Below are 26848 nucleotides of genomic sequence, written 5' to 3'. Positions count from 1 at the left end.
CTGACTGCATGCATCACCAACACATGAATTCAACTGCAGTGAATAATGCAACATCTGCTTATTGAATGAGTGAGTGAGTGAGTTGGGTTTAACGCCTCTTAACAGTATTCCAGTCATATCACGGCGTGTCAGCTTAATGTTGGAGGAAAGCCCGAAGTGATGCAGGTCTCAGACGTTTACCACTTCGGTGAAACCCACGAGCACGGGTATGGTGCTGACAAACCTAGAAACATAATCGGGGCGAACCATGATTCGAACCCACAACCAAAGGTTTCTGGCATGCCCAAGGGACGCAACTCTGCACAGCGAATTGCGGCACCTTAGACGACTGAGCAACCCGTACCCCCTCTGCTCTTGGAAATTTAGACGTGTATCACTGTTATGCGACATGTAACCAACTTGGGACAGCACAAGAACATTACAATTACTTTTGAAGAAGTCTACTCATCGGTTTACAGTACACAAAACACTGTGCCCAAGAGACCAAACGTGTTGAATACCAAAGGAAAACTATCACTACCCAAAGTAAATGATACCGTGAGTAAATACTCATTGGCTCCCCCCCAAAATATCTGGCACCCTGGAAAAATGCAAATATGATGTACATGAAATCTGCTTGTTACAGAGAAAAATGTGTTTTGATTGCTGCAGAAGACGATAATGAATATTTATAATCATCAAATATATTTTGTTTGTATTCGGATATGGGACATCTTTCATCATTAGCATCACAGGTCGTAACTGTCCTTGTCAATGTTTAACTGAGAGAGTGTCTTATGATCGATGATATGTTCTTGTAATGTTTAATATACAACCTTCACTGTCCCAGGTCGCAAACACTTGGCTGCAATTGCAGATCAAGAAGAGATGAAGCAAGTGTGCTCCCCTTTCATCTTATGGACACTTAACGGGTCCAACAGTGAGTGAGTGAGTATGGTTTTACGCTGCTTTTAGCAATATTCCAGCAATATCACGGCTGGTGACACCACAAATGGGTTTCACACATTGTACCCATGTGGGGAATCGAACCAAGGACTTCAGCGTGACAAGCGAATGCTTTAACCACTAGGGTACCCCACTGCCCCTTTCGCAATTGGGATACGATGACACTCTTAAAATATGTCAGCGAGCCTGGCCACCCGATACCGTTAGTCATCTTACGACAAGCACAGTCGTCTTTTACGGCAAGCATTAGTTGTAAACTGGGTCAAACAGAGAAGTCCCTTCATATAATTCCGTGTATTTGGATGTGGGGGCTAGGGATGTCATTGTATATCATTATATTGATGAATCAGTAATTATTTATGTTGATGCTGTATCGATACAAATTTAGGAATATCGACACTAGTTTATAATTCACTGCCACAGAAACATTAACATTTAATAAGATTACCATGGTTAAGATGAACAAAGAGAAGGCAGATAATTCACTCTTTAACATTTACTGGATCAGCCATGTTCATACTTCGCATCAGATTGATTAATTGTAGGTCTACAAAGGTAATGTTTATCTATACATATATATAACAATAATTAATCTTACTATTAATGCCCATTGATATAGTCATACTTTTGAGTTGACAGGTCAATGCTAATATTTCAAACCAATGACATCCCAAGTGCCACCCCTTCCCCCACTCTTATCAATTCCTGGATTTGCCTCTCGGTCCCATTCCATGAAGATATCAAAGTGCTATAACTTTCATAAGTCTACGTGAAAGTATGGGAGTTACGACCATCTCTGCACTACAACTGTCGTAAGTCTATGTAAAAGTATGTCTGTTATGATCGTCTTCATGCTACGACTGACGTAAATCTATGTGAAAGTCTGTCAGTTATGGTAGTTTTAGTGCTATGACTGTCGTAAGTCTGTGAAAGTATGTCAGTCATGATCGTCTTCATGTCATGACTATCGTAAGTCTACGTGAAAGTATGGCAGTTACGCACGTTTTAGTGTACGATTGTCGTAAGTCTGTGAAAGTATGTCAGTTACAATTGTCTTTGTGCTACGCTGTCGTAAGTCTACGTGAAAGTATGTCAGTTACGCACGTTTTAGTGTACGATTGTCGTAAGTCTGGGAAAGACTGTCGGTTACAATTGTCTTTGTGCTATGACGGTCGTAAGTCTATGTAAAAGTATGTCAGTTATGGTCGTTTTAGTGCTACGACAGTTGTAAGTCTATGTAAAAGTATGTCAGTTATGGTCGTTTTAGTGCTAGGACTGTCGTAAGTCTGTGAAAGTATGTCAGTTACAATTGTCTTTATGCTACGACTGATGTAAGTCTATGTAAAAGTATGTCAGTTATGATCGTCTTAGTGCTAAGGCCACTTTGTGGAATGAGGCCCTGTTTTCCGAGTCCAATTATTGACAAACTCCCATATGATCCAATAAATAACTGATACCTAACATTAAAAACAAAACAAACCTGTTGGTTGGTTACTTATTGAGCCATGGAGGAGGTTACTTTATAAGGGTATGGCACATTTTCAGTATTGAAATTGACAGTAACAAAGGCTTCATATATATGGGTTGATAGTCAAACATTTACTAGGTCTGATAACATAAACTGGTCCTTACTTTAACACTAATAAAAAAATAAACATTTTTCTTTTATCTTTGTAGCAACAGTTACTCACTAAATAAACAGTGTTGTGAATCACAGCAACCCTTCTGGACACTGCTGGAAATTCAACTACTAAATCTTGTCGTTCAGAGGATAATTACAGTTTTGTGTAAGACAGAACTAGCAAGTAGGACTTTAAGTGTTCTTTGGGCACACTTAATGTCAAAAGTTTTGAGAATGGATGAACTCTACAGAACCAGTTGTGCTGTTCCTGACCTCAATGTCCAAAGATGTCCCACATTTCTGGGCCCCTGGTTCAATCATTCACTGACTATGTGACTATTCTCTATATTCATATGTTAACAGCCACCTAAACTCTGGACGGTTGAACTTGACCACCAACCATGATCTCGACCTCTGAGCTTGACCTTGACATTGAACTGTGCTACCTCCACTAAATGTTTCCTACACTTAAGTTGGACTTTCTAGAACATGAAAGTGTAGTATTGTTGAATATTCAGACAGATCAACATTTTCAATCATTCACGAACATCTAAATAATTGGGTTTTATTCAGAGTGATTAGAAGGTCAAGGGTGAAACTGTTCATGACCTTGACCTAGATTGTGCTGTGACAACTGCGACTATGTTGATGGTCTAGATTCTGTTGGGGGTGACATGACCGAAGTGATCCTTGATGACCTGCTGGGCCATCTTCCTCCGACCCTCCATCAGGTCCAGGTATAGCTTGAGGAAGTACATCTGTGCTGGGAGGGGCGTGCCGATGTTCCGCGAACTCTGGAACATGCAGAAAACATGGTTCATGAACACATGAATGTAATCAGCAATGTTTGTTTGTTTAATGCCACTGTGAACAATATTCCAGCTATATGGTGGTGGTCAAGCCTGGACCAGACAATCCAGTGAGGGAAAAGATGACACGCTGTCCTCGAAGTCACCAGACCCTGACCATCTCATCAAAATTTGTTCGTCTTCCAAATTGTTCCAATCAACCCCCTTATTAGACAGTCAAGTGTGTGCTTATTTTCTTGGTAAATTCCAGAGCAAGTAATCCCATATGGTGAAATACTTCTTAAGCAAAAGGGTTCAGCAAACTAAATACAACTTTTAAAATTCAAAATTAGGTCAACATTGCAGCAGCATGAACTTCCTCTGTGAGATGTGTCATGAGTTGCTCATAGTTGCACCTACATCTGTGAGATGTGTCATGAGATGCTGACAGCTATTTTTGTGAGATGTGCCATGAGTTGCTGCACCTAACTCTGTGAGATGTGATGAGTTGCCGACGGATGCACCTACTTCTGTGAGATGTGTCATGAGCTGCTGACATAAGCACCTACCTCTGTGAGATGTGTCATGAGCTGCTGACATAAGCACCTACCTCTGTGAGATGTGTCATGAGCTGCTGACATAAGCTAGTACCTCTGTGAGATGTGTCATGAGCTGCTGACATAAGCACCTACCTCTGTGAGATGTGTCATGAGCTGCAGACAGATGCACCTACCTGTGTGAGATGTGTCATGAGCTGCCGACATAAGCACCTGCCTCTGTGACATGTGTCATGAGCTGCTGACAGATGCACCTACCTGTGTGAGATGTGTCATGAGTTGCCGACATAAGCACCTACCTGTGTGAGATGTGTCATGAGCTGCAGACATAAGCACCTACCTCTGTGAGATGTGTCATGAGCTGATGACATAAGCACCTGCCTCTGTGACATGTGTCATGAGCTGCTGACAGATGCACCTACCTGTGTGAGATGTGTCATGAGTTGCCGACATAAGCACCTACCTGTGTGAGATGTGTCATGAGCTGCAGACATAAGCACCTACCTCTGTGAGATGTGTCATGAGCTGCTGACAGATGCACCTACCTCTGTGAGATGTGTCATGAGCTGCTGACAGATGAACTTACCTCTGTGAGATGTCATGAGCTGCAGACAGATGCACCTACCTCTTTGAGATGTGTCATGAGCTGATGACAGATGAACTTACCTCTGTGAGATGTGTCATGAGCTGACGACATAAGCACCTACCTCTGTGAGATGTGTCATGGCCTTGTCATACTCCCCCCTCATCGCATGAGCGGCTGATAAGTTGTACTGCATCACTGCTTTGGCACGAGACAAATCTTTCGGGAACCAGGGATACAAAGAACCTATGACATAAGCGAACGTTATTATCATTCAAGTTTTCCTCCACAGTTCTACATGCTTATTAGTTGTTTCAAATCTTCACCAACTGTGAGTGATAAAGTGAGTTTAATTAACAGAATTACATTTAAATCTCTGCTTGTCAGTTTTATGTGAGAGAAAAGATCAAACTCAAGCAGGTTGTAGACGTTTACCACTTTGAGGAGACCCGTGAAGATCTGGGTCAGAAAAGGTCTTCAGCAACCAATGTTAGTCATAAGAGATGAATATGCTTGTCATAACAGACGACTAATGGGATCGGGTGATCAGGCTCGCTGACTTGGTTGATGCATGTCATCGTATCCCAATTGTGTGGATCATGATGTCAATCACAGGATTGTCTGGTCCAGACTTGATTATTTACAGACAGCCGTGAAAAAGCTGGAATATTGCTGAGTGCGGCGTTAAACACCAAACAAACAAACAAAACCACTTTGATGAAACTGATGAACATCAAAACTTGAACCAGAACCTGAACCAGCTACAGTAATGATGCTGCTGAGATTAGATTGCAGGTCAAGTCATCAAGACAGAGAACCTGATGCAATTTAGTTACCTCTTGAAAGCAGTGCATGGAAACTATTCTAACTCAGGTCCACACAGGGTGCATCTTGATTAACAAATATATGACTACTGACAAAACCGTCATATGTTGTTGGGGACCTATCCTCACCTGGACTCCCATAAAGGGTCTGAAGTTCTCTCACAAAGCCTGACACAAGTTGTTTCTCAAATCCTGACACAAGTTGTTTCTTAAATCCTGACACAAGCTGTTCCCCAAAAACCCTGTCACAAGTTGTTTCTCAAATCCTGACACAAGTTGTTCCACAAAAACCCTGACACAAATTCTTTCTCAAACCCTGACACAAGTTGTTCCCCGAACCCTGGCACAAATTGTTCCCCGAACCCTGGCACAAATTGTTCCCCGAACCCTGGCACAAATTGTTCCCCGAACCCTGGCACAAGTTGTTCCCCAAACCCTGGCACAAATTGTTCCCCGAACCCTGGCACAAGGTTTTCCCCAAACCCTGGCACAAATTGTTCCCCGAACCCTGGCACAAATTGTTCCCCGAACCCTGGCACAAGTTGTTTCTCAAACCCTGACACAAGTTGTTCCCCAAACCCTGGCACAAGTTGTTTCTCAAACCAAAACACAAGTTGTTTCTCAAACTCTGACTCACTAATGACCTACTTTTGGCTTCTGTGCTGTCTGCTAGTAGGTCTTTCTCTCCTTTGTCATTTTTGTCAGCTCTGTCTGCAACAAAAACAAGGACATCGCAGTGGTGGATCAAGCGTGTGACATTGGGGTTTGATTGATCCCATTTTCAAAATCAAATAAGTCGAGCCACAAGGCTCTGTACCTCAAATGAGTTATGAAAGAATAATGGCGGTCAGGTTTAAAGCAGTGGACCGGTAATTCTTGTGACTGCCAGTCCCTGTGGACCAGTATCTTGTAAATCTTTGTTGTCGATAGTCAAATTAGTCAAAAAAGTATATTTTATGAACAAAGTCAGCTTGTCTGTTGTAATCAGGGTTTCCCCGTTGTCAATTCTTAGGGCAAAGAAATAATATTTCGCTTTGAATGAAAATGATGTTGAAAGAATTAAAACCAAGTAATTTTCATACAATTATTTGTTCAAATTTGAGAACTTGTGAGGGACTGGTAATTTTCATAGTTGCCAGTTTCAAAAGCCAGCGGGAACTCTGGTTTAAAGTAAGACTGGAATTCTGTGTGCAGTTTTAGAGACATCCTAGCTGGGATCAATGGTACAATGTTTCGGCTACACAGGCCGTGCACTTTCACTGGAGACAGGTGTGTAGGAAGGTCCAATATTAAAATATGCTAAAAAGATATGGTATTCAGCAAACCCCATACATCAATACTAAATGTAATAAAACAAGCAGAATGGATGAACAGTAGGCAAAAATGACATTGTCAAGACGAATCGGACTTCTGTGAACACTGTTAGAGTCACCACAGCTGGGACTACTGTTCATGCAAAGTTTCAGTTTCATAGGCTTTGTAGTTTCGGAGGAAATGTTGAAAATGTAAACGGACAGAGGACGGACAGGCGACGATAACGTCGTGCCACAACACTAACTCACCTGACTCTCAGTCAGGGTTGGGGTGGTCGGGTAGCCTAGTGGTTAAAGCGTTCGCTCGTCACGCCGAAGACCTGGGTTCGATTCCCGACATGGGTACAATGTGTGAAGCCCATTTCTGATGTCCCCCGCCGTGATATTGCTGGAATATTGCTAAAAGCGGCGTAAAACCATACTCACTCACTCAGTCAGGGTGACCAACAACATGGCTACCAACCACTCCGGCAGCCTTTAGTACCATTTGATGCTCAGGTTAAGCTCTGCAGGTTTCTTACCTTGATCAGACTTGTGTTCCGGTGGACATGTCCCGATGTCTGTGACCAGGTCAGGGTTCAGATGTTCGATGGAATCAGGTATCTTGTCCAGCTGCACCTGGGCCTCAGCTACATACAGGTGACCAATGTACCTGAAACAAGGCAGGCCATAACTTAAATGACATTCGCACACAGCCTTTGAATTCTGTATGTTTAACACTGTGTACAGTTTCTGTCAGTTTTATTCAGGTCCAAAATAAGCATTGAGATCAGGTTCAGAATTATAGCCCTCAAATACTATTGCCAATGAGGACTACCACAAAGTGATTTTCACTTTTCCTCAGCACAGTCTCTAGAGGACTAGCATGATTCGTTCATTCGTTTGCTGTTTAACGCCGGACTTAGCAATATTCCAGCTATATGATGGCAGTCTGATAATCCAGTGATTGACATCATGAGCATCGATCCATGCAATTGGGGTAAGATGTCATGCATCAACCAAGTAAGCGAGTTTGACCACCCGATCCCATTAGTTGCCTCTTATGAGAAGCATAGTTGCCTTTCACGGCAAGCATGGGTTGCTGAAGACCTATTCTAACCCAGATCTTCACGTCTCTAACGTACAAGCATGAATTACAAAGGCTGCCATATTTCTGAAAAGAAGGTGTGATAGTGACTGACCCTTTTTCGCCAAGAGCATCTACATTATGTAAGTATTTGAAAAAACTGTTTTGAAAGTTATAAGATATGTTCATATGACTGAGCTAGACATTGTGTACATTTTAAGAGGTGTGTTTTGGACTCATAACAATACATATGTATACACAATTATCAATTTCCAGCCATAGAGTGGTGAAATTGGGTTTAATGTCGCGTCCAAGATTATTGCACTTATATAGCGACGTGCATGTATGTGTGTGTGTTTGTGTGGCTGCTTGTACTAGTCCGGACTGATGCCGATTTATAGTGAAAGCTCACTGAGATACCATGCTGCAGTTTAACATGAATACCCCACTCAGACACAGTATACTGACTCCGAGCCGACCAGTCCTTGTTTTAGCCCCTTAATGCCGAGCGCCAGACAGGGTAACAACAAGTACCATCTTTTAACGTCTTTTGGTATGACGCGGCCGGGGATCGAACCCCGGACCTTCCGCTCTCCAGGCGGACGCTCTACCACAAGACCACGGAGGCGGTCTCCAGCCATAGAGAAACAGCTTGTAAATAATTAACTCTGGGCAGGGCAAGCTTGTGTTTGGCACCACAAAGAAACCCAATCAACCAGGGCACACGTAGTCACCTCATTTCATGCTACTCTCATTACAAGCATGGGAACGTGTGATTGAGCTTGGACAGTATTTCAGTTATATCATGGCGGGTCAGATCGATGTGGGAGGAAAGCTTTAAGTGATACAAATCTTTTATGTTCACACTCTCATGAATCCTACGGATATGGAACATAATCAGGATTCAAAAACATAATCATATGTTTCTGTCACTGATCAAGGGACACAACTCTACAAAATGAATTCGGACCCTTAGTGAGTATGTCGTCCCAAACCAAGAAGAGAAGTAGGCCTACCTTGATGAGAAAACCCCAACGCTAGTCAAGTAAAATCAATAACAGTGTCTCAAAGCGACATGAGTTATCTCCCTTCTAAACTGTTAAATCTATGTGTATCTCCAAAAGTCGGTTAAAGGGAAATAATCTAATTCCAACAACAAAGACCCAATTTTGACCGGACATGGATCATTATGAAACCTCAGTGTGTATGTTTGTTTATTTGTTTGTTGTTGTTGTTTAACACCTCACTCAGCAATATTCCACTTATATGATGGCGGTCTGTAAATCATTAAGTCTGGACCAGACAATCCAGTCACTGACATCATGAGCATCGATCCACACAATTGGGATACGATGGCATACATCAACCGAGTCAGCGAGCCTGACCACCCGATCCTGTTAGTCGCCTCTTAGGACAAGCACAGTCGCCTCTTACGGCAAGCATGGGTTGCTCGAGACCTATTCTTACCCGGATCTTCACGGGTTCAGCGTGTATGTATGGTATTACACAGCTCTTAGCAGTTGCTGTATATCATTGAAGTAGGGGAGCATATGGGTGAATGCTAACTACATTTTGCAATAGTCTTCAACATGTTCAAGCGCGAATACACCGTTCTTGTAAATGAGCATGTATTTTGTGATCCCAATCTGTCAACCAGTTAGCGTTTCACGGATCACATATTTCCAAGGAAATGCTTAGTATGCTTAAAAAATACTGTAATACACCTGGGTATTAGCCAACAGTTGAATATGTCAGAAACTGACAATGACCATGTTTTACGAAAAAACTGAATGCTGACCTTGACATTTCACTTATCGTTACCAAAATCTTTTCAAAGCAAGGCTCCATCCTAGAGAATGTAACTACCAAGTTTAACGTTAATGGTATTAATACTTTAAGAAAGTGTAGCCACAAAGTTTTGGGTAATTTATTCATCTTATGACCTTGACTATGACCTTTTCACAATATGTGTCAGAAAAATACGCAGGACCATGTGTAAGAAGTCCATAGAAGAAGAATATCTGATGTCAATAATTTTTGTGTTGCAGTCATTAGAAAAATCACTGGTGGCAGCAGACAAATTCGAAAATAAAATAAAAACAATCTGTTTCCAATGGGTTGCTAATAACTGGACAAAATTACTGCTCAAATTAGTAACATATTTCATTTAATGGTGCTGACAAAGTGTAGGGCAAAATATGGTGATGATTACAGTAAATGGTTCTCTGGCTGACTCCTACCTCTGAGCGCCCGAGAGATGTGGCTGTTTGAGGAGGTTTTCTGCGTGATGTAGGGCCATTAGGTGGTCATTGAGACACAGACAGGTGTATGAGGATGCAGCGAGGATGGAGCAACGTAGGTGGGCGATTTCTGTGGCTTTCATCGGGTTGCCGGGAGGGGCTGCCAACAGAACTGGTTCCGGGGTGGGTCTGGAGAACAAATAAAAGAGTGAGTGAGTCGGGTTTAACGCAGTATTGAACAGTATTTTAGTTATATCACAGTGTTTGTTTGTTGTTCAACGCGCGCTCAGCAATATTCCACCCATATGAGAGCGGTCTATAAATAATCAAGTCTGGACCAGACAATCCAGTGATTGATATTATGAAGATTGATCTACGCAATTGGGATATGATGACATGCATCAACCAAGTCAGCGAGCCTGACCACCCGATCCCGTTTGTTGCCTCTTTATTTGTTTGGAAACTGATTTGGCTGAGCAGTCAACACTGAATATATTCAGCTCTATCATGTCAGTGCAAAAAATGTCTGGAACAGAAACCAACATGTGACCTACACCCTTCACCATCAGGTTACAATGACATGCAATGAGTTATGTCACCAGTCCCTGTCTTATCCCCTAAATGCCGAGAACCAGGCAGGATAAGAGTGAGTGAGTGAGAATGGTTTTATGCCACTTTTAGCAATATTACAGCAATATCCATGATATCACGGTAGGGGACACCAGAAATGGGCTTCACACATTGTAACCATGTCGGGAATCCAACCCGGGTCTTCGGCGTGACGAGCGAACGCTTTAACCACTAGGCTACCCGACTGCCCCCCAGGTCTTCAGAGTGACGAGCAAACGCTTTAACCACTAAGCTACCCGACCGCCCTAGGAAGGGTAAGAACTAGTAGTACTGATTGTACTTATCCAGAGTAATACTAGTTTACAGCGCCAACCCACTGAGATACCATGCAGCAGTTTAACACTGATACTCCACTCAGACACAGTATTCTGACTCTGATCCATCCAGTCCTTGTTTTAGCCCCTTCAATGCCGAGTGCCAGGCAGGGTAACAACAAGTACCATTTATTTTACATCTTTAGGTATGATGCGGATGGGGATCAAACCATCGGTCTTTCTCTCTCCGGGCTGACACTCCATTCCCCATGTTCACTACATTCACTGACTTCATCGCTCTCTCACCTTCCTTCATGGTCGTCGGAGGATGTAGAGGTCTTGTCTGCCAGCAGGGGGTCTTCTGGCAGTAGTAGCATAGCATTCCGCAGACACAGTGAGGCGAACTCCAGGGTGGCAGATGGCATGGAGGGCGTGGTGGAACTGGTAATGGGAGCATGGATATGAGAATGGAACCTGGAAAACGTTTCAATTCTAGCTTGAAAACTTACCGTATTCGACGTAATAAGCGCCCAGGGCACTCTCAAAATTTGAAATAGGGGGCTTATTATTTTGGTAAAAATAAACAGTTGAAAGATCGTAAATTTTGTGGTTTATGCCGACAGCCTGAAATGTTTATATACGACAGATATATTTTTCCAGAATTTAATTGCGCTTATTACGTCGAATACGGTATCTGGTTTTGTGTAAGTTTTTTCTCAATTCCTGGTTTGAAAAATAGATGCCATATACCTTGGTGAAATTGATACCATGTCAGTCAACAAGAGGTGTTTGCATATACAATCACTGCCATATCCCCAAAGCTTCCAGTCCGAAAACATTATTTCCTGGCTTTTGCCTTCATCAAGACAACTTCTTTAGATCCAACAATTACCAAGTCGCAGGATTGTACAAGTGAAAGTGCATCAGTAACTAGGGCTGGGACGAGTCCAAATTTAACTACAAGGGTGCCCCCACACACACCCAGACACACACACCCACCCCACCCTATTACCCGACCCTACACTGGTAGAAATTGGCACTTGTCCTATAGTCCTTGTCAATTTGTCCAATAGTTAAGGTAAAAAAAGGACTAGTAGAAATTTGCCAATTTTAAGGGTTTTGCTATATGTTATCATTATAAGGACTTGTGGACCATAACTCTAAGTTTCTAACCCTGACTTGACCTACAAACATAATCGGGGCGAACCCGGATTCGAACCCACAAACATAGGTTTCTGGCGTGTCCAAGGGACACAACTCTGCACAGTGAATTGCGGCACCTTAGACGACTGGGTCACCTGTGCCCCCAGATGCAGCTGACATTTGATGTGGTATGATGTGCATGGAAACACGTAAGCATGTAAGTCCCATGGATGCTGACCTTGACCTGTGACTAATCTTGACCAAAACCTTTTTGATGCAGGGCCCTATCCTAATGAATGAATACACCAAAGTTTAATGATAAACGTATAAATACTTTTTAAGAAAATGTAACCACAAACGATTTGGGGAGCTTTCTCTCTCATGACCTTGACCTTGACCTTTGACCTTTTCATGAAATGTGCCCTCTAAATGCTCCAGGGCCATTTTGAAGAAGTTCATGGAATTATAATTGTTCCTGTCAAAAATCTTTGTCTAGCAAACACTGGAAAATCACCAGCTGTTGCGGTTTCACAGGGCTGCGAAATACTTAATTGAATTGGATCAGTATTTTAGTTTTTTGGTGCCTACTTTCTGCCAAATGGGTGGGTTTGAGTGATCACAGAAGCATTGAATCATCTGAATAATAATCAGTTGGAATCTTTTGTGAAGACTCAAGGCCTCTGAGCAGGTCTCTATAAATCCCTGGGGAAAGGGCAAAATACTACACTATGGATGGCCCATAAATAAAAGCGGCTCACCTAGGTTTGAACTTGCTGATGCCACATCCGAGGATAAGTTTTCTGTGCACTCCACTTCCGACTGAGCCTTGAATCACCTCTAGTCGCTTCTCTAAACAACGATCTTCATCATTGTTCTGAAATTGTATTGTAAAGACATTATCATAAGTTGTAGCAGGAACATGAGGGGTACATTTGTGATCCTGCTACAACAAATTTATCTTACTGACATGTTTTAATATGACATTGTAAAACAATTCAAATAAATTCCAAAATGATAGAAAACAGCGGTTGAGGAGAGATTAGCTTGCGCTATGTCACGTGACATCCATTGGCCCGGAAAAAAGCGTAAAGCTTTTTGCTTTGAAGCAGGGTATAAAGGATTTATTCTGTCTCTCAGAAATCCATGTGCAGCCTACAGTGCTCGTGGCTGTGTATAAAAGATTTATTCCCCCGTCCAGAAATTTATTACCCTCCAAGGCGGGTTTCACAGTATTTTATCAAGATCACGTGAACCAATCAGATCTCATTCTTCTGACATGGAGGTATGATAATACCCTTTATCTGATACTGGTAATTGATTTTTGATACAGTAAACTGAGTTACCAGAACATACAGATGACATCCATATGTTTTACAAGAGTGAGTGAGTGAATGTTTTAATACATCACAGTCAGTAATATTGCCTGTGTCAGGCAAACCAGTGGTCGATAGCATGAGTGAGTGACTTGGTTCTAATGCCGCCTTTGGCAATGTTCTGGCAAAATCACAGCAAGAGGAAACCAGAAATGGGCTTCATATATTGTGCCTGTGCAGGGGATTGAAAACTGCAGCTTGATGAGCAAGCGCTTTAACCACCAAGATAATTCCTACCCCAAGCATTTGCGTCAAACAAAATGGCAACGCCCAGTCAAGATGATCTGATCGATAATCAATATCTATATTGTGATAAAACGGGTCTTACATCGCAAAGTGCATCAAATCAGCACCCTAAAAACATGAAAAGATCTGCAAAATATCTGTTGACAACGAGTTGGCGGTGCACATGCTTTGCAAATCCTGCAATCGACCGTAATCTGCATGACAGTTTATGAACCGGATTTCGCTTTCGTTGTGTGATTTTGTTTGGACTATACACAGACTCGTTAGTCCAGCTAAAATGTAACGCCATAATACCAGCCTAGTTCAGCAAGGGTGGAAACTGGACTTTTATAGTCAGTTAACTCACTTGCCTCGGGAAGATGAGCAAATTGCTGCGCCTGAGACGAATGGACCACCCATGTCCCCCTCTGCAATCTGAACCACGGCTTGGACTCACCTCTCTGTTGGCTTGTATGCAACACTCCGCAAGTCGCAGCCACAGTCGGGGGTTCACCTGGTACACCTGTACTGCCTCTATGAGGCAGTCGAAGGCAGCCTGGGGCTGGCCGCAGTGGAGCAGTTGTATTCCCATGTTGTATAGCAGCTCATAGTGCCGACTCATGCCACGCGTCTGTAGGGGGCGATCTGGAAACAAGGGGAGGTAATTAGAATCACCTTTTTGGACAAAAACCTGTTGTGTTAAACATGTTAAAGCCTATTTCATTAATATAGACTTAACGTAGGAGGGTTTTTGTTTTGTTTAATGCTTCACCTGGCAATATTCCAGCTATATGATGGCGGTATGTAAATAATCGAGTATGGACTAGACAACCGATAGTGAAACAAATTATGCTGACAGGTACGAGGACGCGCCATCAACCACGTTCCATTTGGTCGCCTCTCATGACCAGCATGGTTGCTAGGAACCTGCTCTAACCCAGAATGAAATACACACTGTGGATTCCCTTCTTTCTGTTCAAGCATAATGGAATACACAATATGTCTATCCCCCTTTGAGAAACTAAGTATTATTTGCTTACTACTTTCGGCCCAAACTAGCCAAACTGTATCCCAAACATGTAATGAAACAACACAGAAGTACAAACAGAAAATTCGCCACACAAACTCCCAGCACTCAACACAACGTACTGCCACCTACTTTGGCCTCCGGATGCAGCATCTTTCAAAGCGTTTTCGTTCTCCTGCACAGCTCTGCGGAAGTAGAAGGCCCCGAGGTGGTGTTTGCGGAGGTGGAAGTGTATACACCCCAGGTTGTTGAAGTACATCATGGGGAGGCTCTCCCCCGTGTTGGTGAACACCTGGGCCTGGGGGTCCGAGCCCAGCATCCGGATAGCCTTCCGTAGGTTCCCCCGTAGGTACTCAAAGTTACTCTTCAGGTAGATCACAGATGTGTTCTGGAAGCAATCATGGCAGGTGAGTGAGTGGGTGGGTGGCAGTGAGTGGGTAAGTGGGCGAGTGGGTGAGGTTGGGTGGGTGGGTTGTTGCTCGTGTGGGTTAGTGTGTGGATGGGTGAGTGAGTGAGTGAGTGGGTCATTGGGTGAGTGAGTGAGTGAGTTAGTGAGTGAGTGAGTGTTTTAAGCTGCTGGCAATATTCCAGCCACATCACACAAAAGAGAAATGGTAGACTAACATGAAATCTATGAAATCATGTATTACATGATACATTTCTCTCCTCAACAAACATTTTTCTTGATGCCAATGTGGAATGTAGCAGACTAGATTTGCTTTTCCAGATCGGTTTAGTTTCATGAAGTACATGAACCATGTTTGTGATACCCATGATCGCTCCATGGCACCGACAACTCCCGGAATCATTATCAGGTCAATTCTTGGATTTGAACCCAAGATCATTGGATCCCTGTACCTCAAAGGGTTGCATGTACATGTACATATATTCCATAATCATGGTGGGGGACTAAAGAAATGACAAGAAATCTTAATACATTGTTCCTATTGGTGAATTAGACCTCTATATACAGTCCGTTTGACGCCAAATGAGAACGATGAATTGCAAAATAACTCGAAATCCAGAAAAGTGTATGAAACATCAATACGGTACTTGACCATGAATACCCTGTACCCAACAAAATCTGAATTTTGTTTATTTTAAGACCCATGATGGATGAAGTTATTTAAGAAACAACCTGTAATTTTGTATAGAAATGTGTACATGACACGTAGGGGGGACAAACCGTGGGAGGCACAGCGCAAGCACGCATGCACTGCACGTTCTGTGGTAGGGGAAATAACAGAGCGTTAGAGGGGCCGTCTCATGATAATTTCAGTCGCAATCTGACTCACTCATGCCATAGATCTCGTCGTCGGAACTGCTGGTGCCTGAACCGACTGCCACTATTATAGGTTGGACTGTTGCTGGCCGTAGTCCATCTCGTGACCACTAACGTGGCTCTATCTCGTCAACGACTGTGGCCACACAACACCTCCATGTTTCTACTGTTACCCGACCAAGGGATTCCTTTACGAGTTGTTCAACATCTCGTAATTTGAACGTTGTGTTCGATCGTCCAACGTCACCCTTGACGATGCCCCATACCAACTCGATTGGATTCAGGTCGCAGTGGTAAGGTGGCAGTCGTAAGACAGCGTGACCCTGACCCTTGATGTAACTGTCAACTTCACACACAGGGTCAGGTTTCATAGTTTTGATGATTTCATAGAGCTGTGGTTTCGTCGCTCGAGAAGGAAAGGTAATATTGATGTTTCATACACTTTTCTGGATTTCGAGTTATTTTGCAATTCATCGTTCTCATTTGGCGTCAAACGGACTGTACAGTGTGTTGCATTACCCACTGGACTACCATGTCTTGACATCAGACTTGACATGATTTGGTTGGTTTGTTGTTTACGCCACACTCAGCAATATTCCAGCTATATGACAGCGGTCTGTAAATAATCGAGTCTGGACCAGACAATCCAGTGATTAATATCATGAGCATCGATCCATGCAATCGGGATCGACGACATGCATCAACTAAATCAGCAAGTCTGACCACCCAATCCTGTCGCCTTTTACGACATGAGACATGATATGAGACATGATATGAGACTTGACATGAGACACGAGATGAGACTTGACATGAGACATGACATGTGACTTAACATGACATTACATGAGACTTGACATGATACATGACATGAGACTTTACATGACACATGACATGACATGAGACACAACATGAGACTTGACATGAGACTTGTTCAATCGCCTTACCATTGCCTGAGTGTTGAGTAAAGACTTGAGTTCCCGCTTGCACATCTTCATTGACTTGAGCATGATCAGGCAGCGAATCTTGTACTGTGAACATAGCAGTCAAGAGCTGATTCTTACTAAAAGTCCCATGAAAGTTTTTGACATTGTTTTCACTTCTTTACATTCATTGAAGAATAAGCCTCCAATTGTATAAAATTGCATAGTGGAGCAATTTTATACAAAATTTGTATAAACCATAGACATGCAGTTTTTGCAAATTACAAAATCAACGGGCAATCTGAATGGGACACCTAAATAGCTGATACTGATTTATGTAAAGTTTTGGTTTGTTTGTTTAATGCCACACTCAGCAATATTCCAGCTAAATGACAGCGGTCTGTAAATAATCGAGTCTGGAGCAGACAATCAAGTGATTTAGATCGTGAGCATCGATCCATACAATTGGGATTCGAGGACATGCATCAACCAAGTCAGTGAGCGTGATCACCCTATCCCGTTAGTCGCCTCTTACAATGAGCATAGTCGCTTATAAAAAGAAAAAATCAAGTTGAGGTCAACTAGAAAATAGTTCCTAACTCAGGCAAAACTTGCATTGATCGAAGCATGAATGAAAGTTTTTGTGCATTCATTGAAGAATAAACGTAAGTTTTCAGAAGCCCTTAGCCAATCAGAATTTCATAAATTTCTGTGCCAAATTCATTTTAAAAGTATTCTAAAATGCTAAGACAACAAAATGCCATTGCAGCAGCCATAAAATGTCCAAGTCTTGTGTTTATATGTTTGTCTTACGACCAGCACAGGTTGCTGGAGACCAATTGTTACTCGGAAACCTCACAGGTACATTCAGAGCCTTACCTACTGGGATTCCAGAAAGTTAATATTGATTAAGCCTGCATTGGTAGAATCTAGAAACCAACTCACAACACTGATCCGAGGTCTCCACGCCTCCACGGAGTTCTCAGAGCTTTCCTTATTGTCCTTCCCCTTCTCTGGCTTCTCCGGTGTGCCCTGTCCGGCGCCGTGTTTACCATTAAAGTACGTCTTCTCCATGTAGCTCAACATGCCCATAGACTTCTCTGGCTGGGGCACAGAAGCAGGCATTTATATAGAATTCCAAACTAACTGCCCTTGATGGGCAAATTGGTAAAAAAAAATCTTTGTTATTCTATTTAAAATTAGGATATTTCTTGGACAGTTCTTATTCGGACAGTTATCAACCAGATGATTTACCATTCTTTTGAAACTGAACTTTTGTAAAACTTGGCTTCGTATAACTCCCCAGGAATGTAAATAGCACTTTCACCATTAAAAACTTGTTTACATGGCCAGTGAAAAGTAACAAAATTAGGTCAAAATTAGGTCAAGTTCAGCCAGGTAAAACTTTGGGTTGTAGAATATGTATTACTGTTCCTGGGGAGTTATATTAAACCAATTTTTACAAATTTTTTACCTGGATGAACTTGACCTAATTTTGCTACTTTTTACTGGCCATGTGAAAAAGTTGTTAACGGTGAAAGTACTATTTACAAATTGCATGAAGCCAGCCGAAAAACCTGATTTTTAATATTGTTCAATGATTATGTGATGACTTACTGATGGAAATGAACTTGCTGGTTCAACCTCAGTGCCAACAGAACCACCCTGAAGTATGGCTCCGTATTGCCCATTTTGAGGTGAATATGAGTGATTTGGCATTGTACCACATTAGAGCCTGCTCATTCTTGTGACCAGTGTTTTTCAAGTTTTCACGCTTTTAGACACCAGAGTTTGATTTGTTTGTTTAACTCCGCACTCAGCAATATTCCAGCTACATGACGGTGGAGTGTAAATAATAAAGTCTAGACCAGACAATCCAGTGATTGACATCATGAGTATCAATCCATGCAACTGGGACACGAGGACATACATCAACCAAGTCAGCGAGCCAGACCACACGATCCTGTTAGTCGCCTCTTACGACAAGCAAAGTCGACTTTTATGAGTGAGTGAGTGAGTTTGATTTTATGCCGCTTTTAGCAATATTCCAGCATTATCACGGCAGGGGACACCAGAGATGGGCTTTACACAATGTACCCATGTCGGGAATCGAACCCAGGTTTTCGGCATGACAAGCGAACGCTTTAACCACAAGGCTACCCGACCACCCCGCCTTTTATGACAAGCATGGGTTGCTGGAGACCTATTCTGACCCTGATTTTCATGCATTTTCTGTGTCAAAAGGCTTTCAAAAAGCATTATTCATTGTCATGATAGTTTATTTGTTTGTAGTCTAACACTGCAACATTCCAGCTATATGATGACAGTCTATAAATAATCGAGTCTGTTCCAGACAATCCAGTGATTGATATTATGAACAAATATCCACTAAGTAGAGGTACTGTGACATGCAATTAACCAAGTCAGCGGATCTGACCACCCGATCCATTTGATCGCCTTACGACCAGCATTGGTTGCTGTGGACCTATTCTAACCCAGAACTCACGGGGCCATTGTCATTAGAGGTGTAACGGTACGGGAGAGTCGCAATACGATACGTATCGCGATACAGGGGTCGCGATACGATAAGTATCACGATACAGTGTTTACTGGTACAAGCTAAGCCAAGTTGATGTCTTTCTGCTCTCTAAAAGATGTGACAAGTACAGTTGAAGAAGATATAAGGTGTTTATTTACTGTTATAGCATCTTGTCAGCAATACAGTATGTTTTACTTAAACAACAAACTGCCTTTGAAACTGTTAAACTTATTTCATGTTTAGAAGTAGCATATTTTCTTGAGTATAGTGCGCACCCCCCTCTAGCGGGTTCATCATTTTGGAAAAAAAGAAATTTTAATATTATGCGAAGAAAAAATTTACACCATACCCCTTCAGCGAAGTCAGGCAAACGAACGGGTGATGAGAAACTTCGTCAGTACAAATTTGAAATTTGAGATAAAAAATCACCAGACATGTTGATTTACTGTTTAAATAGTATTTTTTGTTCAGCTAGGCATTGTTTTATATCCAGGGATTAAGATTACCTTGTAAACTAAGCCGGACACAGCAATCAGCTGTACACACGTTTTCTTGGAATCTACCGGTGATTCGGTCAAGACACATCCAATGATATAACTTAACAGGATTTTAATGCAAGGATCGGCAAAAGTTGTATCTGAAACTATTTTTTTTATCAGGAATAATATATTCCAATATCTTGTTAATTTAGCTTTTACTAAACATATTTAAAATAATAATAACCCTAAGCAAAGCAGCTGATCGCTATTGCCGGGTATTATTTTTTACATGGAACCAGTCTGACCAGTCACCGTCAAGGCTCCCGTGCACGTGATTGCGTGATCGCGAGAATTACGTGTTGACATAGAATTGTCCAACAAAAACAAATATGACTTTTAACGAATCAAAGTATGACATTTATGATATATGTATCCATTCTCTGTCAACTAGAGTTTGTTTCAAGGCATCAATAGCGGTAACCTGACCGTGGTTGCTGTTAATAACGGTGAGTTGTGCGATCTTCCGATCGCTTCACACACGATTTCGCTGAAATTAATTAAAACAATATTAAAAGGAATTTTGAATAAAATTAATGAAATAAGTAACAAACATAAGTCCAATTATACAAAGAACACTTTTTCTAGCCAGACAGTGTAATTACATGAATAATTCAGTATGGATTTGTTGACATGGTATTTCCGGTGTTACGTGCTCACGGTAATGTCTTTCCATGGGGGAAAAAACATCCAAACTCAATAATTCGTGTATAATGCGCACCCCCTTCTACACAGCTGTTTTTTGGGAGAAAAAAATTGCGCACTGTACTCAAGAAAATACATTAGTAAAACTGTGTTATGAAAATATCGTATGTATCGCGATACATGCTTTCCAAATCGATGCATCGTATCGTGGGCTGTGCATCGGTATACAATACTGTATCGCCGTATCGTTACACCACTAATTGTCATTGTAGAATAAAGCATCACTGGTCCTCTCTCACCTGATATGTACACAGATACAGCTCCACTAACAGCAAAATAACCTTTCTGGCTAGGAGTTCTTCTGTGGAGAAATACGAACTATTAGCCTGTGTAAAGTCACCAGAGCACTGAAGGTACAGAAGCTCACCTTACATGTGGTTTCAAAATTTGGTGCTACGGAAGCGTAAAGCTATTTTGTCTTTGACTTCGAGTGAGATTACATGGACCTTTTTCGTATTTGTTGTCTATTCTATAGATGATAAAAATTGAAAAACAGGTTTAGAAATACCTTGTATACAAGTGCCAACGGCATGGTTAAAATCACAACAAAAATGTTAAAATAAGTTCCTAGTGTCTGAATGGTACACTTAGAAAACAAATGTTTTAATAAGCTTATTGTGACAATTTATATATATGTAAAGCCAGAGTTCTGTTCAATGCCACACTTAGCAATATTCCAGCTATATGACAGCAGTCTGTTAATAATCGAGTCTGGACCTGACACTCCAGTGATTATAATAATGAGCATCAATCCACGGAATTAGGATAGATGACATGCAATCAATGACTTACTGAGCCCAAGCACATAATCGATCTTAACCATCTCTTACAAGCATAAGTTTGTTTGAACCAATTCTATACATAAAATCAAATTGGGATAGATGACATGCAATTAATGACTCACCGAGCCAAGGCACATAATCGTTCTTAACCATCTCTTACAAGCATAAGTTTGTTTGAACCAATTCTATACATTAAATCAAATTGGGATAGATGACATGCAATTAATGACTCACCGAGCCCGTGCACATAATCGTTCTTAACCATCTCTTACAAGCATAAGTTTGTTTGAACCAATTCTATACATTAAATCAAACTGGGATAAATGACATGCAATCAATGACTCACCGAGCCCGTGCACATAATCGTTCTTAACCATCTCTTACAAGCATGAGTTTGTTTGAACCAATTCTATACATTGAATTAAACAGAGCTGTAATGGATCTTACCCAAAGGTTCGATACACTGAAATAACTTATCCAGGAGACTGAGCGATGCACGGTACTGTCGGAGATGGTACAGCACCACAGCCTGGTTGTAGTAGACGAAGGCATGGTCCATATCCTCCAGGCTGTCAAACGCATCAGGGTTGATGGAGAACTGAGACAGAAAAATTAACAATAGGAATACAAAATAGCTTCAGAGATAGTGAGTGAATGCTGTAACTCCAAACACAGCATTACTACATCTAAATAATGTCAGTATGTAAATAATCATCTTTGCCAGACAAATCAGTGGTTGATATTGTGAGCAATATCCCAACACATTAGTGTTCCAGTGTTTGAAGTTGTTGTTGTTTGTTGTTTAAAGTAGCACTCAGCAATATTCCAGCTATATGACGGCAGTCTGTAAATAATCAAGTCTGGACCAGACAATCCACTGAATGATATCATGAGCATCGATCCATACAATTGGGATATGATGACATGCATGAACCAAGTCAGCGATCCTGACCTCCTGATCCTGTTAGTCGAATCTTACGACAAGCAAAGTAGTTTTTTACGGCAAGTATGGGTTGCTGAAGACCTATTCTACCCCGGATCTTCACAGGTCTCCAGTATTTGAAAGTAAGCACTAAAGCCAAGGGGTTATTGTCATAACTTTCATGGCTTTAGTGCTTACTTTCAAATACTGGAGACCTGTGAAGATCCGGGGTAGAATAGGTCTTCAGCATTTGAAAGTAAGCACTAAAGCCAAGGGGTTATTGTCATAACCCTAAATGTCAGGAGAACACCTCAAGAACCTTCTCTTTTTTAGAACACTGGAGTGCGATTACACGCAATCTCACAGGTCAATGAGCCTGAATCCCCATTCTAGTCTGTTCTTCTACACAAAACTCAACACAGGGGTTAAGTGTATCTTATAGCATGAGAGACAAGATAAGTATTATTAATATACAATTTATGGTAAAATTTACAAATTTTTAAACTTATCCTACCTAAAAAATCTATGAGACTGTCCAGTCAAAACACTTGAGCAGGAAAAATATATCATAACAGGTGATATGATCCCTATACGTTAGTCGGACATAGCAGCATGAATTCAGGTAGATCATGCATTATATGTTTTTATGCATGACATCATTACATGAACAACCACATAGCTGTAAAGAATAATCTATACAGCGTACAACTTCTGAATGGGATACCGCCAGAATAACTGCTTTGAACTCAAGGTTGTTGATATGGAGCCGCTTGTCTTCGACAGTCCAACGCATTCCGACCTGTACATCGTTTAAGTGCCCTTCCCGATCCACGGACGATGCGTTGACAAAGAGATGTAGGGTCGGGAGGAACAGCCGTAAAGAGCCCTGTGCAAACATTGGATGTTACAAGACACCACTGAATGGATGCAGATGGATCGGCAAGGAGATCGGGACCTGTCTGCCATCGCTGTAGGGCGCAAGGAAGCACTGAAGATGATGTTGACCCCTCATTGTGAGGACTTGGGTCGATGTCAGAAGGCCAATGAGATGTTGCCATTGACTTTAATGGAGAGGCTGTCCGAGTGCCAGTGGCATGAGACGCTGTATCTGCAGCCACCAGTCTGGAGGAACTAACATCTTGCCGAGGCAGGTGTCGAAGAGGCCCCAATGAACTGGAGTCATCTCGGACTGGCCTATGTTAACGAGCCACCTGATTTGGAGAAGCCTTTGCGTAAACTTGAGATGGTTCACAAGGACATCTTGGTCTGCACTGGCCTGCATTGACTCGAACACTTGAGCAGCAGAAGCTGGCTGACCAGATATAGATTGCGATACAGTGTGGAAGTAGTTGGAGGAGTTGCAAGCAGGGGCAGTCTGTAACCAGTCTGTAGAAGAAGCAAGACAAAGGTATCATCCAGGATGGCCCAATTTCCTGCAAAGAGACCAAGTCTCCCATGCACGACTGGAGGCAGAAGTTCCCAGTTGTCCAGAGGCTGAGGCAAGTCACTTGTCTTGTCTCACAGTGGCATTGAGATGTGCCAGATCGCGGTCCTACACTGTGTAGAAGTAGTCACTCACTTGGATCCATCAAATTCGGGAACACAAGCAGTCTTGGACGTCCATAGGTGCTGGATTCTTCCACTAGAAAGCGAGGGATCTATAGGCGATCACATAAGCGTCTGAAGGATTCAAAAGCATCTGAAGGACTCAAAAGCCTGGTTAAGGTTAGTGGCAATATCCGCCAAGACGTGCCCGGGAGGGAGTGTGATGTTCAAAGAACAAAGTACAGCATTTGAGCTGTAACTTATTTGCAATCCAATGAAGAACAAGAGAGGGGTCTGCATTTTTATAACTGCCCGAAGACAAGTTTGGTTCACATCACTACCAGCTGGCGCAGGATCAACCACCGGAGGAACAGGAACTGTAGAGCAAGGAGGACAGACTGGAAGGTCAATCTCCATATCGTCGATCTTGAGAGAGTCTCTGTCCTGTTGCTTCCATAAGTGATGCTCCCGAGAGCGACCAGGCAACCAAGAGTGACTATCCTGGGACAGTCGATCCCAAGGAGAGCGAAACTTAGATAAACGATCCTTAGAATGACGACCGTGACCGTGACTTTTCCTGGAACAACGACTTTTGTAGGAAACACGAGACCAATCCTTGCTACATCGATCTTCGGCAGAGGGTGAAGGCGTTCTACTGGTGGACGGCTTAGTCATCACTGTTGATTATGATGTAGTACATTTCGACATCAACTTGAACAGAGCAGGAAGGAGTGGGAGACAAAAGTTGACAAGTCGTTGGTGGTCAAGGATTGCTCAAAGGTCGATCAACATCTTAGTTGAGGCAGGTCCGGCCGAAGTGACTGTGGAAAGTACCATCCGAATGTCCAAGTCAGCTGGTGGTTCCGATGTGACCCATTTGTTTAGGTGGTAACTATGGTGATGCTGGGATGTGTCTAGTGATTAGTTTATCAGAAGCGGAAACTTCAATCAAGCACGTTTACACAAAGGATCGAAAGAAGGAATAAATGCATAGTGTGAGATAGGATAAGTTTAGAAAAATATATATATTTTTAAATGAACATGATTAAGTATAATATATATTTTTTAAATGAACATGAAGTAAAATACTTCCACCATCCTTCAAGATAATTTCATTTTCATGGTATTATTATTTTAAATTGCCATGTTTACAGAATGATTTGTCTGAGGTAAACTTAAGATGCAGAAAACATGGAAAAGTAGCATATCTCTGAGCAAATAACAATGTATTCTGTTGGTGCCATTAAGTACTGAAATATGCCCTTATCAACATCATTACATAAAGTTACCCAACATACACAATTCATTTTCTTTCTAAACTCCTCCACATTTTTTAAGCCGCTGTGATAGAACTCAGCCACTGCTTTGTTTTGGGACACTTTGACATCGGATGATCGCTCCTTTAGTAGTTTATTAAGTGTTGAGACACATGGTCCAAACTGTTGGTTTTCAAACTCTCTCAGGGCTTGACACCCGAGCTCTCTCTGCTGTTCTGTCACTGTCGGAAGAGATGGTAAACTCTCAACTACTTCTGGGATGTCTTCAGACTTTGAGTCGGCCATTGTCTTTTATCTGAAAGGAAATTAATTGGACTGTTTAATGCTTGAGAAAAAAGGGTTACAGCTAAATGGCACCGCATCAAATCGGGTCAAAATCTGCAAAAACTTGGCTTGGCTAAAACAACACTGTTCTACTCACAAATTCAGTATTGTTTCTGCATATTATGTTTATACAGATTAGTCGTAATAAAAATAAAACATGATGTAAATATGTCACATTCCAGTTTACCGGATACCTTTGGTTGGAATTTGAAAGCTTTTCATGTAACCATACTGTCAGGTTGATGTTGGAGGAAATCAGCTCTTTGACTGAGGATAACTACTTAATTGAAACCCATCACAAACCTAGAAACGTAACGGACGAAAATGGAATTTGAACCCACGATCACAGGTTTATGGCAAGCATAAAGAAAGCACAATGAATTGTGGCACCAAAGGCAATTTGGCCACCTGTGCCACCAACAGTTGTTGAAAAGAAAAGATCTTGAAATGATTTTCAACTACAAGAAAGCACATGATTATCTTGAGACTACATTTTGAAAGTAAGTCAACTGCCATTTTTTTCTTTTAATTTTGACAGGTGAGCTATGAATTAATATACCAAATGCAATGCATGGCCTAATCATGTTCAAGATGACCATATGAAGTAGGACCATTAGAAAGTGCAAATTAAGTAACTACGCCACTTTCATTGCTCTCAAGGTCACTTTAAAGAAAGATAAATAAGAAAATACTTATGTTTAATTTCAGATAAGAAACAAATTTATCAGGAACATTGTATTTATCTCAAATATGTAGATCTAGGTCTAAAAATATGTCTGAAATTACTGTTAAATTCTTTTACGACTTTATTCATTGTTAGGCAGCCTAGCAACTTTATGATTGTTTTCACTTCCAAATTATTTGATTGATGACTGTCATTAGCATGCAATTTGTTTAGACATATCTTATGATATGGAAGGTGTGAAAACAAAAAAGCAATACATCAGAAAAGGAAAGTTTTTTTTAAGACTGATTTTGGTAACAGAAATAACGTTCAATGTTTATCAGTGTTTATAGCACTCGGGTGTGCTTGGCAGGTTCACAGCTTTATGACTAACTTGTTTAAGGAACGTGTGTAAATATACGAACTGGAAAGCGTCTTGAAACAGTCGGGCAGTTGATATGTAAAAAAAAATATTTTAACGTAACACCTCACTGTCTTGTTTGATCAAGCGTAACACACGTTCCATTACAGCCTGCAACAGCCAACAATACCTAAGCAAAAGTAAACTCGCATCATTCTTCAAAATATGCATGTTTGTGTACCTAAATAACATTAAAGTTGAATCTCACACGTTCTTCTATAACATGATCATGGAGGCTGCCATGTTATGCATACTGCGCCCCCTTGTTGCGCTAAGGGAGCTTACTCTGGACTCAACGTTCAAAGAAATACAAAATGTGAACTCAAGTCATCTTCTGTGAAT

At 41.6% G+C, this 26848-nt stretch overlaps 1 protein-coding gene across 2 annotated transcripts; it reads right to left on the bottom strand.

The window, feature by feature from the left end:
- Positions 1-2354: 2354 nt before the first annotated feature.
- Positions 2355-26790, bottom strand: LOC124138572 (CCR4-NOT transcription complex subunit 10-like). 2 transcript variants are annotated; one of them, XM_048397819.1, is made up of 15 exons: positions 26688-26790; positions 25119-25392; positions 21801-21951; positions 20811-20872; positions 17737-17895; positions 16816-16899; positions 14722-14977; positions 14020-14207; positions 12723-12838; positions 11128-11262; positions 9938-10126; positions 7153-7283; positions 5967-6029; positions 4619-4740; positions 2355-3360 (listed from the first exon to the last, which is right to left on the bottom strand). In XM_048397819.1, the coding sequence occupies exons 2-15, from the start codon at positions 25380-25382 to the stop codon at positions 3220-3222; spliced, it is 2061 nt and encodes a 686-aa protein (XP_048253776.1). In that variant the 5' UTR covers positions 25383-25392; positions 26688-26790; the 3' UTR covers positions 2355-3219. The 2 variants fall into 2 exon arrangements, with proteins under 2 accessions (XP_048253776.1, XP_046361250.1); XM_046505294.2 differs by having other exon boundaries at positions 20811-20869.
- Positions 26791-26848: the final 58 nt, after the last annotated feature.

The sequence above is a fragment of the Haliotis rufescens genome, unplaced genomic scaffold, assembly GCF_023055435.1.
Source record: "Haliotis rufescens isolate VD_foot unplaced genomic scaffold, xgHalRufe1.0.p SCAF_17, whole genome shotgun sequence".
Classification (NCBI taxonomy): Eukaryota; Metazoa; Mollusca; class Gastropoda; order Lepetellida; family Haliotidae; genus Haliotis; species Haliotis rufescens.
Note: the sequence above shows the minus strand (reverse complement) of the source record. Positions and strands in the feature narration are given on the sequence as shown.

What these genes read in the sequence shown, in the direction of transcription:
- LOC124138572 (XM_048397819.1), bottom strand. Translation starts at nt 25,382, where the DNA reads ATGGCCGACTCAAAGTCTGAAGACATCCCAGAAGTAGTTGAGAGTTTA. An exon ending in TCCGACGACCATGAAGGAAG is followed by an intron (nt 10,127 to 11,127) that starts GTGAGAGAGCGA and finishes TTTGTTCTCCAG; the next exon opens with ACCCACCCCGGAACCAGTTC. An exon ending in CATCTCTCGGGCGCTCAGAG is followed by an intron (nt 7,284 to 9,937) that starts GTAGGAGTCAGC and finishes GCCTTGTTTCAG; the next exon opens with GTACATTGGTCACCTGTATG.